This window comes from Clupea harengus, unplaced genomic scaffold, assembly GCF_900700415.2.
Source record: "Clupea harengus unplaced genomic scaffold, Ch_v2.0.2, whole genome shotgun sequence".
Lineage (NCBI taxonomy): Eukaryota > Metazoa > Chordata > Actinopteri > Clupeiformes > Clupeidae > Clupea > Clupea harengus.
Window position 1 is genome coordinate 14,134 of NW_024880013.1, and position 17,828 is coordinate 31,961.

The 17,828-nt window shown below is 41.3% G+C and overlaps 1 protein-coding gene across 1 annotated transcript in view; it reads left to right on the top strand.

The window, feature by feature from the left end:
• LOC122131109 (adhesion G-protein coupled receptor G5-like) overlaps positions 1-16,945 on the top strand; it is a 28,281-nt gene extending 11,336 nt beyond the window's left edge. Inside the window, exons 4-13 of the mRNA XM_042706025.1 lie at positions 2,498-2,615; positions 3,169-3,198; positions 4,266-4,388; positions 4,818-4,925; positions 5,178-5,252; positions 7,276-7,391; positions 12,336-12,604; positions 12,846-12,951; positions 15,528-15,830; positions 16,825-16,945. Of these exons, the coding sequence (XP_042561959.1) occupies positions 2,498-2,615; positions 3,169-3,198; positions 4,266-4,388; positions 4,818-4,925; positions 5,178-5,252; positions 7,276-7,391; positions 12,336-12,604; positions 12,846-12,951; positions 15,528-15,830; positions 16,825-16,945 (1,369 nt within the window). The remainder of the gene's footprint in view (positions 1-2,497; positions 2,616-3,168; positions 3,199-4,265; positions 4,389-4,817; positions 4,926-5,177; positions 5,253-7,275; positions 7,392-12,335; positions 12,605-12,845; positions 12,952-15,527; positions 15,831-16,824) is intronic.
• Positions 16,946-17,828: the final 883 nt, after the last annotated feature.

The following is a 17,828-nucleotide window of genomic DNA, read 5'->3' on the forward strand; positions in this document are numbered from 1 at the left end:
TTTAGATGTTACCCTGGGGTTCTTTGTGACCTCCTGGAATATTCTTGCTCTTGGAGTGATTTTTGCTGGATTACCGATCCTGGGGAGAGTAACGATGGTGCTGAATTTCCTCCATTTGTAGACTATCTAACTGACAGTGGATTGGTGGAGCCCAAACTGTTTAGCTTTGGTTTTGTAAACTTGTGAGCATTAACAACTTGTTTTCTGAGCTCCCTGGCAAACTCCTTTGATCAAGCCAAGGCACACTTCCACAAAGCTGAGTCGTGAAGACCAGAATTGTGATAGTGTAGACCCAGATTTATGTTTTTTCAAAAGGAAGGGACCAATTAACTCACACCTCACTCCAATTACCCCTTCAAATGAACTGAGTAGGGGTTCACTTGCTTTTTCCAAGAAAGCATTTAATGTTAGATCATTTTGCTCAATAAATAAATTATGTAAGAAGAATTATGTGTATTTGTTGAACTGGGTCCACTTTATTAAGTTTTACAACATAGATGAAGATGTGATCACATTTTAGATGATATTTATGCAGATATACAGAACATTGTAAAGGGTTCACAAACCTTCTAGCAACACTCTAATAGAATTTAAAGACGAGCACATAGCCCTATTTGGCATTTGTTTATTATAATGACCAATTAGCAATGACATTTTCCAGGATATCTTCTGTTCATATATATACAAATATACACATGTATGGTGTGCAATAAGTGTTCTTTAGTGTTATTTTGTAATAACTATACTCTAAAAAGATAATTGCTATTCGTTGTTGTCTACAGATAGTTCTACAGGGTGTGGTCGGAGGCCAGATCATGGACCAAATGAAAATAGCAAAAAATCAGGTGAGTTCAGCCTACAAGCCCTCGTCCACACAACCATTAATTAACATTGAGCATTTCTCCATGCCTGTTGAACACTCGTATGTGAAAACAATATGATCTAAGGTCACATATAAGCACAGAGTCCTATTTTATTTGTTGCCCTACTTTTAGCGGGGCGGGTTGTTGTGTTAAAAGTTACAGTGATTAACCCAATTTCAAAATAGTTATTTAAGTTAATTTCATCCTCTATGCCCTTGGTTTCTTTGTGGAGTTCATGTGAGCTTCTAGATTGTGCCTGACAGACATGCAAGTGCCTAGTTCTGCAAGTCTGTAAATCTACCTGTCAACATTGCTCAGTCCCAACAGGATCTTGTAAGGGTTTGTGGTGATTTTTGCAGCAGCCATAAATAGCATCTGGAATTCTAAAAAATGTCACACCGGCTCCGGCTCCGGCTCTGACTCTGGTATTGGCATTTCACACTGGCGCTGGCATGCACTGGCACTGGCACTGAAACTGGCACTGAAACAGGCACTGAAACTGGCACTGAAACAGGCACTGAAACTTACACTGAAACTGTCACTAGCACTGTACTTACTGTTTTTTATTACCCCCAGATAAATGTAGGCCTACCCTTTTTGCGGAGTGTGCAGGGCGAGCTAATGCCTCGTCTGGGAAGTCTTGCATGAAGAAAACTAAAGAATTCCTGACTGAAAAAAGACCATTTGATGATGTTTTGAGGTTTGTAGCAGAGGCCGTAGCACACACAAGTAGCCAACTAGTTAACTGGCTGAATCAGTGGGAACTAGCAGAGAACTAGCATACAAACCAACTGATGACATTTGTGCATTAGCTACACAGCATCACATGAGATAAAGACATATTTACCAAAAATATTTTTGCTCTGAAGGGGTAGACCTCTCCAGACAATCCCAAACTGCAAATCAAAGATTTGGTTGGTTAAGGATCCTGTCACTTTGCTGATAGATTGACATTACGAACCTTTCAAAATGTCTTCAAAAAGGGGCAGCCTGGGCACACACTGCCACACAGCAAAGGGCTACACATAGCATAGTTTTGATTGGCTGTAGATCACACAACAAAGAGCTACACATAGCATACCGTAGTTTTGATTGGCTGTAGATCACACAACAAAGAGCTACACATAGCGTATTTTTGATTGGCTGTAGATTACACAACAAAGAGCTACACATAGCATACCGTAGTTTTGATTGGCTGTAGATCACACAACAAAGAGCTACACATAGCGTATTTTTGATTGGCTGTAGATCAGCAACTTGCACTCAGAGAGACAGAGTAGACAGTGTAACATCACATGTTTGGATTAACTAGGTTAGGGTATATAGGGGTTAGGGTTTATATAATATTGTTAACTGTTAAATATGTTAACTGACACTTTATATAATATCGATGTCTATATTAACTGACACTTTATATAATATAATATGGATGTCTATGTTAACTGACACTTTATATAATGTAATATTAACGTTTATGTTAACGGCCCCTTTATATAATGTAATATTAACGTTTATGTTAACTGACACTTTCTATAATGTAATATTAACGTTTATGTTACCCATTTCCATCAGAAGGTTGAGCAATGCCTGTCAGAAAGCATGTCACTGCAGTGTGCTCCTTCTCTCTGGTGCAGGTCAATGGAGAATCTGGGGAAGTTTCTGGAATGCGCTGATGTCAATGATTCAACATCGTTCACAGATGACAACTTCGTTGCACACGTTTACAACAACTTCAGTGGTCAGGGTCCCCAGGTCAGTCAATCTGTCAATAGAGTCAATATAGAACAATCAACTTATTTACCACCATATGTTTTGTGTTGGTTTGTGTTGGTTTGTGTCGTGCTTTGGCAGATTCTCAGTAAAGTCTCTGATGTTGCTAGAAGCTTCTTGAAACAAGGTTAGGGTTAGGGTTAGTGGTTATCTTCCAGGGTTAGGGTTAGGGATAGGTAAGGTTATCTCCCTTACTCATAACATAATGTAGCGTCATGCGGAGTCAGTCGTATCTTTGGCTTCTTTGCCGTTAATAACCTTAGGCACAAGCATTCCATAGCACACACAGATACACAAGCATTCCATAGCACACACAGATACACAAGCATTCCATAGCACACACAGATACACAAGCATTCCATAGCACACACAGATACACAAGCAAGGGAAAGGATCGATAAGACACAAAGGGCAAGGGTCTATAAGACACAAAGGTACAGATAAATATTACAGCATGTGATACGCGATGTTAAGTGTTATTTTGCAATGTACTATGTATGCTGTGAAAAGATAATTTATATTCGTTGTTCTACAGGGAGTGGTGGGGGGCGATATTGAGGACCAGGTAAGTTCAGCCTACAAGCCCTCGTCCACACAACCATTCATTAAAATTGAGTATTTCTACATGCCTGTTGAACACTTGTATGTGAAAACAATATGATCTAAGGTCACATATAAGCACAGAGTCCTATATTATTTGTTGCCCTAATTTTAGCAGCGCAGGTTGTTGTGTTTAAAGTTAGAGTGATGAACCCAATTTCAAACTAGTTATTTAAGTTAAGTTCATCCTCTATGCCCTTGGTGCCTTTGTGGAGTTCATGTGAGCTTCTAGATTGTGCCTGACAGACACGCAAGTGCCTAGTTCTGCAAGTCTGTAAATCTACCTGTCCACATTGCTCAGTCCCAACAGGATCTTTTAAGGGTTTGTGGTGATTTTTGCAGCAGCCATAAATAGAATCTAGAATTCTCAAAAATGATGCACTGGCACTAGCTCTGGCACTGGCACTGGCACTGGCACTGGCATTTCACACTGGCACTTGCAGTAGGAAAACCCCACTAGGCCACAAATGCTAAACAGACGGACTCTGATGGCTAACAGAAAATACACTGTAACATTAACCAAGGAGGAAAAGACATTTGTAATTAGAACACAAAGCTTAGAATTGAACGATAAATCATTTACTCTTGCATTCGCATGGCATTTTGGCACACAACTACGCCCAGAACACACACACACACACACACACCACCCAGAACACACACACAGACACACACCACCCAGAACACACATACACACCACCCAGAACACACACACACATACACACCACCCAGACACACACACAGACACACACCACCCAGAACACACACACACACACCACCCAGAACACACACAACATGCTCGCTGCGCGCCACAATAATATGAGAAAAGTGACAATATATTAGTTTAATATTTTATGGTAGATGTAACAACAGCTTCACTGTGTACTCAAAACATTACAGAATATCAGAATATGCTGGAGAAATGTGATTGAGTTTTGCTTTTGACTGTTCGCCAATTAGCTCGGAAGCTTCAGATAAAAGCCCTTTACTGCCACTTTGATTAAACTACTTACAGCATTACTGGTTTCTCAGGTTCCAGGTCAGTTCCAGTTTGGTTCCGGTTTGGCAAATATTGACCTTCCCACTGAGCTTCTGAAAGAGGAAGAGGAAAACACAATTGCCATCTTTCTGATCCGTTCTCCCATTAATTTAGAGGTCAGTCAAGCCTACGGTACATTCATATCCCTTACTTCCCAGTAAGACTAAGTCCTTATCCAGAACTAACTCTTACCCTAACCTAATTATGCTATGAGAAGACCAGCTCTGGTAGTTATGTGGGCAATATCCCATGGCCTTTTTCAATAATGCTGCCTTGAGTTACACATGTATATTTTGCCTTCACCCAAAGCTACCCAAAATGTGTAATTCAGTATCCAACGATACGCGTGTACAGTGTGCATGGAACCTTCAGTGCTTCATCACAAATCTGATTCATAGTGCTTAGGGTTATGGCTGGGGTTGGGGTTAGGGCTGGTGTTGGGGTTGGGGTTGGGCTTTGTCACAGCTTTCAGTGTATATTTGCCAGACCAGAAATCAACATTCCCATGATGCAACAGGAGCTGCCATTTTGTTTTTCTTGTCCAGGATTTCGGTGTCCTAGATGGACGCCTTTTTGGGATTAGCGTCTGTGATAAGAACATCTCAGGGTTGAGCCAGTGCATCAATATCACAGTGAATTTAAACATCTCTGACGTGAGTATATGACTCCAAACTCAACAGCGATTTTAATGTTACTATAACAAACCCCAGATATGTCCATTAAAAGGTCATGCTTTGTAAATTCACCAAGCTTCACTGACTGTCAACATGGAGATCAGAATGTTTTATAACAATGCGTGGCACATATGCACACACACACACACACACACAAACACACACACACACACACTTGGCCTGTAATTGTATAACATTGTGACACACTACTCCTCATCTTATTATCTGTAGGACACAAAGGAACCATCTTGTGTATTTTTGGACTTCTCAAACAAAAGTAAGGATGATCTCTTGGTGATGCTGATGGTATGGTTTTGATTTGCATTTCCTAATAATCTACATTTGCTTGTGACCACCGACATGTGTAATATGATTCTGTGTGTTTTCCTCACAGATATGTGTAATATGATTCTGTGTGTTTTTCTCACCGACATATATAATATAATGCTGGGTGTTTTTATCTGTGTATAATATAATGCTGGGTGTGTAATATAATGCTGGGTGTGTTTATCTGTGTATAATATAATGCTGGGTGTGTTTATCTGTGTATAATATAATGCTGGGTGTGTAATATAATGCTGGGTGTGTTTATCTGTGTATAATATAATGCTGGGTGTGTTTATCTGTGTATAATATAATGCTGGGTGTGTTTATCTGTGTATAATATAATGCTGGGTGTGTTTATCTGTGTATAATATAATGCTGGGTGTGTTTATCTGTGTACAATATAATGCTGGGTGTGTTTAACTGTGTGTAATATAATGCTGGGTGTGTTTATCTGTGTATAATATAACGGTGGGTGTGTTTATCTGTGTATAATATAATGGTGAGTGTGTCTATCTGTCCATAAGGCTTGCACCTTTACCTGTAGCTCCTCTTGGCGGTCAGGGTCAGGGTTAGGGGTCAGGGCTTGGGGTCATGATCAGGGTCAGGGTTAGATTAAGGATTATTATTCAGATGGATATATAAATATGTGGTAAGGTATGGGGGGGGGGGGGGGTAATGCAGTTGGATATATATATAAATATCTATTCCTTTCAGGTTTCAGCCAGGAAGGCTGCTCAACCAAGTGGATAAAAGAGAATGCCAAAGTGGTCTGTTCTTGTAACCACCTGACTTACTTCGCTGTACTGTTGGTATGTGATGGACAGTACACCTTCTTCCAACATGCTTTGCTTTGACAGATAATTGCTTGAAGGTTGTTTAGTAGTGCTGTCAAACGATTAAAATATTTAATCACGATTAATCGCATTTATGTCATAGTTAACTCAAAATTAATCGTGATTAATCGGAAATTTTTATCATTTTATTTTTATTTTAATGCCCTTATCAACATGGAAAAGTGGATTGGCTTGCTTTATGCAAATGTTTTATTTTATTGAAAACCAACATTGCCAAACAGGGCGGTACAAAATAAAATTATAAAGTGCACATTTCAGGTAAACAAGGACTCAGCCTATAGTGCAGTTAAATGATGGCTTAATATTTTCTTTTTTTTCAAGTTTGCTGGGAACATAGCATCAGGCCTCTTATTTCAGAAACAATGAACCGTAACAGTTAGGTTACCAATAAAAGGTAAGCCTACTACTTATTTGCTTTCAGCCAGCTGCCTGTTGACATTTTCGGACAACAGTGAAGCTTGCTTCTTTTGCACAACACAACTTAAGTAAACTTTCCATTCAGAAGCTTTTTATCATCCATTTCGCCTTATCGCGCTCACCATTCACTCAAACCGTAACGTTAGCATACTACACAGTTTGCGAGGCCAAAAAGAACATTAATCTAAAAAAAAAAAAAAATGCGCGTTAATATCGCGATAAAAAAATGAACGCCGTTAAAATGGGTTTGCGTTAACGCCGTTAATAACGTGTTAAACTGACAGCACTATTGTTTAGGTTTAGGTGTGTTTTCGCAGGATGAACCGTTGGGCCATTCTGAGGGTGAGGGTGAGGGTTTAGGTAGGGTGAGGGTTAGAATCCATACAAACGCTAGTAGCAACGCTAGCAAACGTGTAAAGCAAACATGTAAAGCAAATGTGTAAAATTTTTAATCGAATGCATAGATATTACTGTCATTACTTAGTGGGTATACAGTGCACTTGTAAGATTACTATTGCCAGGGTAAGAAGAGTAATGGAACAGAAAACTATGTAGATGGTGGCAGTTATTTACATTGCAGGTAAAGCTAGCACAGAGTATGGGGTAGAATAAGAGAATGTGACATGAAATGTGGTGATTTACATCAGATTAATGATATGTGGTGATTTACATATGATTAATGATATGTGGTGATTTACATGTATTAATGATACATATTTATCTACATTTAGGTGTCTCCTAATATCACCAAGGCCCATGTTGTGAACCTCACCTACATCTCTGTGATTGGCTGTAGCATCTCTCTCGCTTTCCTGCTTCTCACCGTCTTCCTGTTCCTCATCCAGAGGTAGTTACACAAGAGATGTGTGTGTGTGTGTGTGTGTGTGTGTGTGTGTGAGAGTGTGTGTGTGTGAGTGTCTGTGTGTGTGTGTGTGTGTGTGTGTGTGTGTGTGTGTGTGTGTGTGTGTTAGTGTGAGTGTGTGTGGGTCAAGGTTATTATAGTTTTGCATTTTTCACTAGTTTTTATTTTTATTTCGTTTTGACTTTTTGTTTTCAATTTCAGTTTAGTTTTAATTAGTTTTTAAAGCGGGTTTGCTAGTTTAGTTTAGTTTCTATTTTTTGAAAATGCTTAGTTTGAGTTTAGTTTTTATTAGTTTTAGTCTTTACCGCGGAATGCAACAGACCAAGGGGGAGGGGGGGGGGGCAGTCAGGGAAGCTTCATTTTTTGGCTTGCAAAACAAAATGCTCAAAATGAATAGAAGATACAAGCTATAATAAATAATATGTAATAAAAAATCACCAAACATACCATTTAAAAAAAAATATTCACTTAGGACAGATGAACAGCCATCCACAAAAGACAACTATGAAAGATCTGTGTCAGACGTGTGTCAGTCAGAATTTGCGCATATCCTGTTCAAACAGACAGGAGACAGGGAGACGGTGAGGCAGCGACGAGCGGTGCCTCATCTCAGATTGCGCAATCCCTCACAAACTGGGTTGAGCGCATGCGTAGAACCTATTTACTCTTGCTGATCTGACGTAAAGCTGCATTGAAAAAGCACAGAGAGGAGGCAAACAGTACCTCTGCTTCAATGAAGGGAGCATGCGAGAGCCCACCGGTCGGGTTTGTGCTTGTTCTGCCGTTACTCTTCTTATATTTGACCTTGACTACGAAAATGGAAGATTCTATAGCTAAGCTAAAACATTTCTCATAACTGGACTTTCAATCAAAACGTGAATTGATCAATAATGGGAGACCAATGCCGTAGCTAAAAGGTATGCTTCAAACGACGGGACAGAAGATAACTCGATCGACTTCTCACACCCAAAGCCAAATTGCTTTGAAAATATTTTGAACCTCAAGAATAGATTTTGGTTTTGGACCTGTGCAACTTCGTAAGAGTTCATATTCACGAGTGCATAATCACACATATTAACACGAGTTCATCACAAGCTAGCAGCTGCCAACTGTATGTAGCCACCTTACCAGACTATGTAAAGAATGCTGTGTGTAAAGAATGCTGATATGAAAAACAACCAGTAGTCAAAGTGCAAGCTGCCAATTGAATGGTGATTTAAGCTACTGTATTGGGTTTATATATTTGTAAATCTGACTCTGAAGTGCCTCACCAGCCACGAACCTCACCGCACGTTACTGTTCCAAGTAATTCCAAAAACATCCAAGGGGGTGAATACTTATGCAAGGCACGCTTTCTCCCGATTTTTGCCGCCATGAAACTAGGTGAGGGGCGTGTATTAAATGTGGTACGGCGGAAGATAGACTATAAGGCTATGTATGAAATAAATTGACATCTATGAAATACATTGACAAAGACGAAAACGAAGGACATTTTCTCTATAATTCTATTTTATTTTAGTTAGTTTTGTAAAGACACAATACAGTTTCAGTTAGTTATCGTTTTTTTATAAAGCCTCGTTTTTATTTTTATTTCAGTTAACGAAAAAAAAAATCACACCTCGTTTTTGTTTTTTCGTTAGTTTTCGTTAACGATAATAACCTTGGTGTGGGTATGTGAGTGTGTGTGTGTGTGTGTGTGTGTGTGTGTGTGTGTGTGTGAGTGTGTGTATGTGTGTGTGTGTGTGTGTATACACTAAGGGTTTGCAGCAGGGCTATTATCTGTACCTGTTTTCAGAAACCAGAAGTGGGTGTGGTCTAACTCAGAAGTAGTTCAAAATAGATTTAGCCTAGAATTTGAAAATGCAAATGAATAGCTGTCATGAGAATTCGTGTTTCCTGCTGTTAACAAAACTAACCAACTCATCACACACAGTGCCTCAGCAGGAACAAGCTGTACGTGAGGACACACACACGCACGCACACACACTCATGTGGTCTACGCACACATCCTCAAACACACACATTCCACACACACTGCACACACTGCAAATGAGTTGAGGGAAATGCTTTGCATGACATTGTTCCATTATAAGGAAATGATGTGGCTAAAATGTTATCTGATGGGGTATGATAGGGACATGTTCAGTAGCCCTATGATTACACAGTGAACCTTTAAAGTTCAGTAATCCTATGATTACACAGTGAACCTTTAAAGTTCAGTAACCCTATGATTACACAGTGAACCTTTAAAGTTCAGTATGAATTTGTGACACTACACAACAAATTATTACACAGTGAACTTTTAATGTATAAGAATTATAGTCCCACGTAGTGGATTGCAACCCAGCAAGGGTGCAAGTGTTTGTGTGTGTGTGTGTGTGTGTGTGAGAGAGAGTGTGTGTGTGTGTGTGTCTGTGTTTGTGTCTGTGTGTGTGTGTGTGTGTGTGTGTGTGTGAGAGAGTGTGTGTGTTCGTGTGTGTGTGTGTGTGTGTGTTCGTGTGTGTGTGTGTGTGTGTGTGTGTGTGTTTATGCCATCCTAAATTGCAGATTGAGCTGCTTGAAATTGAAACATTTATCTTAGGGTTAGGGGTCAGGGTTAGGGTTCGCTCAGTGCCATAACCCAATTAAAATAGCCGAAACAGATCTGGAATGTCCTGAGGTTGCATGGGAGTTAGGAGAGCCTATGGGAGTTAGGAGAGCTTATAGGAGTTAGGAGAGTCTATGGGAGTTAGGAGAGCCTATGGGAGTTAGGAGAGCTTATAGGAGTTAGGAGAGCCTATGGGAGTCAGAAGAGCCTATGGGAGTTAGGAGAGCCTATGGGACCAAAGGTAACATTGCAAATGCATAAAGCAGCAATTTGCCTGATAAAGTAAGGATTGCATGTTATTTAACCCTTCTTGCTCTTGCTGTTCTTTTGTTCTTGCTGTCAATATGCCTTTAAATCAGAATCAGAATCTGAATCAGAATCAGAAAGGTTTTTACTGCCAAGTAGGTTTTCACCTACGAGGAATTTTTTGTGGTACGTTGGTGCAAACAATAAACATACACAATAAACAATAAACAATACACATATTAAGTTACAGCAGGAGTGTGCAAAAAAGGGATTAGAGTCCGTGTTGGGGGGCGGGGGTCCCGGGCCTTGTTGATAAGGCCAACCTCAGACAGGAAGGTGCTCAGGTGGCGTGAGGTTTTGGTCCTGATGGACCACAGCCTTCTGCCGGAGGGGAGTGGCACAAGGAGTTTGTGTCCAGGGTGGGAGGGATCAGCCATAATCTTCCCTGCACGCCTCAGGGTCCTGGATGCATACAAATCCTGGAGAGATGGCAAATTGCAGCCAATCACCTTCTCCGCAGAACGAATGACACGCTGCAGTCAGCTTTTGTCTTTGGCAGTGGCAGCAGCGTACCAGATGGTGATGGAGGAGGTGAGGATGGACTCAATGATGGAGGTGTAAAAGTTCACCATCATTGCCTTTGGCAGGTTGAATTTCTTCAGCTGCCGCAGGAAGTACATCCTCTGATGTGCCTTTTTGGTGAGGGAGATGATGTTTAGCTCCCACTTGAGGTCCTGGGAGATGATGGTGCCCAGGAAGCGGATGGACTCCACACTGTCAACTGGGGCGTCACTCAGGGTGATGGGGTTAGGAGGGGCTGGGTTCTTCCTGAAATCGACAACCATCTCCACTAACGGTGGAAACCCATGACAGCGACGCGATACGCTTCCATCACTTTGAGTGGGCGTGTTGTAACGTGTGGAAATAGCATTTTCAAACTGTCAGAGACGACACCAAACATTCTGATTGGCCGCTGCGGGAAAAATCGCTCCTCATTTGCATAGGATTCAACATTTTTCAACTTTTATCGGTCGCGTCGCCCAAAAAGGTGGTCTACGTCACAATGGACTGGCTCCCGTTGAAATGCATGGGATTAGAATATCGCGTCGCTCGTAACGGTGTCATGGGTTTCCACCGTAAAGCTCAGCGAATCATAAAAAGAACACCCCCAGAAACCTTGAATCTTCTACATATTTCTACATGTTTTTAGTTAGGAGAAATATACAAAAACATCAAGGCATGTGAGACTTCCTTAAAAAGTCAAACAGGCCTCAACCTCCTAAGGATTGCTTCATGTTATTTAAAGTAGGGATTGCTTCATGTTATTTAAAGTAGGGATTGCTTCATGCTATTTAAAGTAGGGATTGCTTCATGTTATTTAAAGTAGGGATTGCTTCATGCTATTTAAAGTAGGGATTGCTTCATGTTATTTAAAGTAGGGATTGCTTCATGTTATTTAAAGTAGGGATTGCTTCATGCTATTTAAAGTAGGGATTGCTTCATGTTATTTAAAGTAGGGATTGCTTCATGCTATTTAAAGTAGGGATTGCTTCATGCTATTTAAAGTAGGGATTGCTTCATGTTATTTAAAGTAGGGAGGAAGATAAAGTAGGGATTGCTGGAGAATTAATGAGTGAAAGGAGAAGACACCGAAGTAAAATATGAGTCGAGATAAAATTCTGCAAGTGCAAATCTCACACTCACCCACTCTCACCAGCGGGGGCTGGGGGAGGTGGGCCGCCGATTTCATGATGTGGAGATGTACCAAATGGTCTACTCGACGTCAGCATGGGCCTTGCAAGGTTCAGGATGATTTTAAACAGTAGATGGCATGATGAGCCACTATGTTGCCAGGGGATAGATTAATGGGGCACTGCCACTTTAATGTTACTATGTTGCCAGGGGATAGATTAATGGGGCACTGCCACTTTAATGTTACTATGTTGCCAGGGGATAGATTAATGGGGCACTGCCACTTTAATGTTACTATGTTGCCAGGGGATAGATTAATGGTGCACTTGCACTTTACTGTTACTATGTTGCCAGGGGATAGATTAATTTGGCCATAGCCCTGATTCTTTCTCTCTTTCTCCCAGGCAAGTGGACTCAGACGTGTCTAAGAAGGTGCATATTAATTTGGCTATAGCCCTGATTCTGCTGAATGCCCATTTCCTGCCCAGCCACTGGGTGGCATCTATGGCACCCTCTGGTGGCTGTGTTTATATTGCCATCATGCTGCACTACTGCCTACTGGCCACTTTCAGCTGGATGGCCATCGAGGGCTTCCATCTTTACCTGCTTCTGGTGCGCGTCTTCAACACCTACATCAACAGATACCTGCTCAAGCTGGGTCTGTTGGGCTGGGGTAAGTGTGTGTGTGTGGCACCACTAATCCTGTTTACCTGTGGGGAAGTGTATACCCTAACCCTAACCCTGTAGCTTCCAGCTGCAGCGCCACTCATGGCTGAACTTAGTGGGATCATGGCAACTAATCTTTGCACCATTGTGTGTGTGTGTGTGTGTGTGTGTGTGTGTGTGTGTGTGTGTGTGTGTGTGTGTGTGTTCGCATCCACATGGACTTGTCCCCTTGTGTCTATACCCGCCAGGCATTCCTGCTGTTGTTGTATGTTTAATCCTGATCATCGACAAAGATGTTTATGGGCTTGTAACTGTCATACCCCCTGGAAATGATTCCAACAGCACACTACAGATGTGAGTCAACAACAATTAGCCTACCCACTGGACATGACAACATTAGTTATGTTGACTACACAAGTTAGCCTAAACCAGTTAGCCTACAAACTGAGTATGACAACACTAGTTAGTCTAGACACTGCCTATGACGACACCAGTTAGCCTACACAAGTTAGCCTAAACCAGTTAGTCTACACTAGCACCTGCACACTGTCTACGACAACACTAGTTAGCCTAAACCAGTTAGCCTACACACTGTCTATGCTATGACGACACCAGTTAGCCTACACTAGTTAGCCTACACACTGTCTATGACGACACCAGTTAGCCTACACAAGTTAGCCTAAACCAGTTAGTCTATACTAGTTAACCTGCACACTAGGGATGCACGATACCACTTTTTTACAAACCGATACGAGTACGAGTATTTTTATTTGTGTACTTGCCGATACCGAGTACAGATACCGATACTTCTTAGATTTGGTCTCCATGAAAGTGCAATTAATTTGGAGGCAGATTTTTTATCCTCTGCAGATTATGTCAAGCCTATAGTACAAAATTAACAGAAGGCTATCCCAAGCCAAAAATAAACAGAGCTTTCTGGTTTTAACACACAAAAAAAGCCTTCAAACAGACAATATCATCACATTAGACAAAATGCAAATATAACCAGATAAAGGCAATTCAATTTGCTGCATAGTTAACAACACAGTCTGCTTCACAAAAAGTGAACAGAACTATTACTGGATTAGCACAAGAGCACATTTCAGTTACAAAAGGATCAGAAGAATCTCCTGCTCAAGTATACAAACAATCACTTAACCTATGTGGCACAGTCTTTCTCTCTCTCTCTGTGTGTGCGTGCGCGTTTTTTTTTTTTTGCAAGACGTTAGTTAAGATTGTTTGCTTCGGTCTTGCGCCACTAGCATCAGTGAACTCTGTGTACTTAGCACTATGGTGCGTCTTCAGATGTTTAATCAAATTGCTTGTGTTAAACAGAGTACTTTCCTTTCCGCCCCTCGACACCGTAGCAGTGCAGATCTTACACTGTGCCTTACTCCTGTCGTCGTCATTTATCTTAAAATGAGCCCAAATCGCCGTTAAGGCAGCACAACGGAATTGCTAATCGCTAACGAGATGCTAGCAGCTAAATTTAGCGAAACCTGTATACTGAAATACTTTGACACTATGACAAACTTTCCTAACACAGTCAAACATCAAGCAAATGCAACACAAGACGGCAAATAAGCTACTTACTAGTCTGGCAGAGAATGGTAGGACAGGTAGGACAATAAATCACATTTTGTGTCAGCATAGCCCGCCAGTTTGATGCAGTGAAATACTGATGAGTGGTATCGGTGCTTGGTATCGGCAATTCAACGAGTACGAGTACGAGTACGAGTATTTTAACGAAGTATCGGCACCGATACCGATACTGGTATCGGTATCGGTGCATCCCTACTGTCTATGACAACACTAGTTAGCCTAAACCAGTTAGCCTACACACTGTCTATGCTATGACGACACCAGTTGGCCTAAACCAGTTAGCCTACACTAGTTAGCCTACACACTGTCTATGAAGACACCAGTTAGCCTACACAAGTTAGCCCTTAACCAGTTAGCATACACTAGTTAGCCTACACACTGTATATGACAACACCAGTTAGCCTAAACCAGTTAGCATACACTAGTTAGCCTACACACTGTCTATGACGACACCAGTTAGCCTTAACCAGTTAGCCTACAGTAGTTAGCCTACACACTGTCTATGACGACACCAGTTAGCCTACACGAGTTAGCCTACACACTGTCTATGACAACAACAGTTAGCCTACACTAGTTAGCCTAGACACTGTCTATGACAACAACAGTTAGCCTACACTAGTTAGCCTACACACTGTCTATGACAACAACAGTTAGCCTACACTAGTTAGCCTACACACTGTCTATGACAACAACAGTTAGCCTACACTAGTTAGCCTACACACTGTCTATGACAACAACAGTTAGCCTACACTAGTTAGCCTACACACTGTCTATGACAACAACAGTTAGCCTACACTAATTAGCCTACACACTGTCTATGACAACAACAGTTAGCCTACACTAGTTAGCCTACACACTGTCTATGACAACAACAGTTAGCCTACACTAGTTAGCCTACACACTGTCTATGACAACAACAGGTAGCCTACACTAGTTAGCCTACACACTGTCTATGACAACAACAGTTAGCCTACACTAGTTAGCCTACACACTGTATATGACAACACCAGTTAGCCTAAACCAGTTAGCATACACTAGTTAGCCTACACAAGCAAAACTACCCACTGACTTACAGCAGAGAGGATTATGAAAGCACTATTGATTAGATATCTGCACAGATTCTGGGACAGTTGAAAAGTTAAAGGGTTGGCCAATAAAATTAGGCAAGTTTCTAAATGCTTTTCCTGTTTTGTATTGGACTTAGTATAGTAAATAGTATAATAGATAAATAGTGATGTATAGTATCGGGATGTATCGGACTGGTGCAGTGTGAAGCATTTCCAGGTTGCATGATGTTCTCTGTTCTCCATGTCTGCCGTGTCTCCCAGGTGCTACATCAGCAGTGATGTGGTGAAGCTGGTCACCACGGTCGGGGGCTTCGCGCTGGTGTTTGTGTGTAACCTGGGTGTGCTGGTGGTGACTGTGAGGCTGGTCCTGCAGCTGCGCCTCAGTGGCGCCCCCCCAGGAGAGAAGAGTAAGGGCGGCCGCATGGGGAGAGACGCCTGCTCACTCATGGCCGTGTCCTGCATGCTGGGCATCACATGGGGCCTCGTCTTCCTCTCCTTTAGTCAGCTAACCCTGGCCGGCATCTACCTCTTCTGCATACTCAACTCTTTCCAAGGCAAGGCAAGGTGTGTGTGTTTGGGTGTGTGTGTGTGTGTGTGTGTGTGTGTTTTTGTGTGTGTTTGTGTGTGTGTGTATGTGCTTATGTGTGAGTGTGTGTATGTGTGCGATTGTGTTTGTGTGTGTGCATGTTTGTGTGTGTGCGTGATTATGTGTGTGATTGTGTTTGTGTGTATGTGGGTGTGTGTGTGATTGTGTGTGTGTGTGTGTGTGTATGAATTTGCGCGTGTGTGTGTGGAGCCATGCGCAACTAGTACCTGAGAGGGAATGTACTAGTTATGTCAGTCTTTCATAAAACATATGGAATCTGCATGTGCAAAGTTTTATTAGTTATGTCACAGTCTCTCATAAAACATATTGAATATTGTGCAAAGTTTGAGGTAGAGGAATTCCTGTTGATATGACAAAGGTCAAGTCAAGGTTTTATTCATCACATGCACATTATACAGGACAATGGCAGCGCTGTTCATGTGTTCATCAGTGTTCCTCATGTGTTCCTCATGTGTTTACCAGTGTTCATCAGTGTTCTTCATGTGTTCATCAGTGTTGTTCATGTGTTCATCAGTGTTGTTCATCAGCGTTCTTCAGCGCTGTTCATGTGTTCATCATTGTTGTTCATGTGTTCATCATTGTTGTTCATGTGTTCATCAGTGTTCTTCATGTGTTCATCAGTGTTGTCCATGTGTTCTTCATGTGTCCATCAGTGTTCTTCATGTGTTCATCAGTGTTGTTCATGTGTTCTTCATGTGTTCATCAGTGTTGTTCATGTGTTCATCATTGTTCATCAATGTTCATCAGTGTTCATCAATGTTGTTCATGTGTTCATGTGTTCATCAGTGTTCATCAGTGTTCATCAGTGTTCATCTGTGTTGTTCATGTGTTCATCATGTGTTCATGTGTTCTTCATGTGTTCATCAGTGTTCTTCATGTGTTCATCTGTGTTGTTCATGTGTTCATCAGTGTTCTTCATGTGTTCATCAGTGTTCTTCATGTGTTCATCAGTGTTCTTCATGTGTCTCCTGACTCTGCAGGCTTCTTCATCTCCATGTGGCTCTGTGCAACCAGACACTCCCAGAGCACACAGAGCCAAAGCAGCACTGAGACACACAGCAGCAAGACCTGAGGATGGACATGCGCACACACACACACACACACACACACACACACACACACACACACACACACAGACACACACACACACCCACATATATAGACACACACACACACGCACACACAATTAGACATCCACAAATACACATGCACATAGACATCCAGACATACACGCACACCATACTCACACACACACACAGACACACACACACACACACACATACACACACACCGGTCCAGGGTCATTAGTTTTACGGTTAAGACATTTTGTTGTTTTAAATGAAACAGCAATCAACTAAACACATGACATTTATTAACCAATGTTTCAATTAGTGCTGTCAAACGATTAAAATATTTAATCGCGATTAATCGCATTTATGTCGTAGTTAACTCAAAATGAATCGCGATTAATCGCACATTTTTATCTATTCTAAATGTCCCTTCGTTTATTTATTTTTTCCATCATTTTATTTTTATTTGAATGCCCTTATCAACATGGAAAAGTGGATTGGCTTGCTTTATGCAAATGTTTTATTTTATTGAAAACCAACATTGCCAAACAGGGTGGTACAAAATAAAATTATAAAGTGCACATTTCAGGTAAACAAGGACTCAGCCTATAGTGGAGTTAAACCATGGCTTAATATTTTCTTTTTTTCAAGTTTGCTGGGAACATAGCAGTCAGGCCTCTTATTTCAGAAACAATCAACTGTAACAGTTAGGTTACCAATACAAGGTAAGCCTACTACTTCTTTGCTTTCAGCCAGCTGCCTGTTGACATTTTCAAACAACAGTGAAGCTCGCTTCTTTTGCACAACACAACTTTTAGTAAAGTAAACTTTCCATTCAGAAGCTTTTTATCATCCATTTCGCCGTATCGCGCTCACCATTCACTC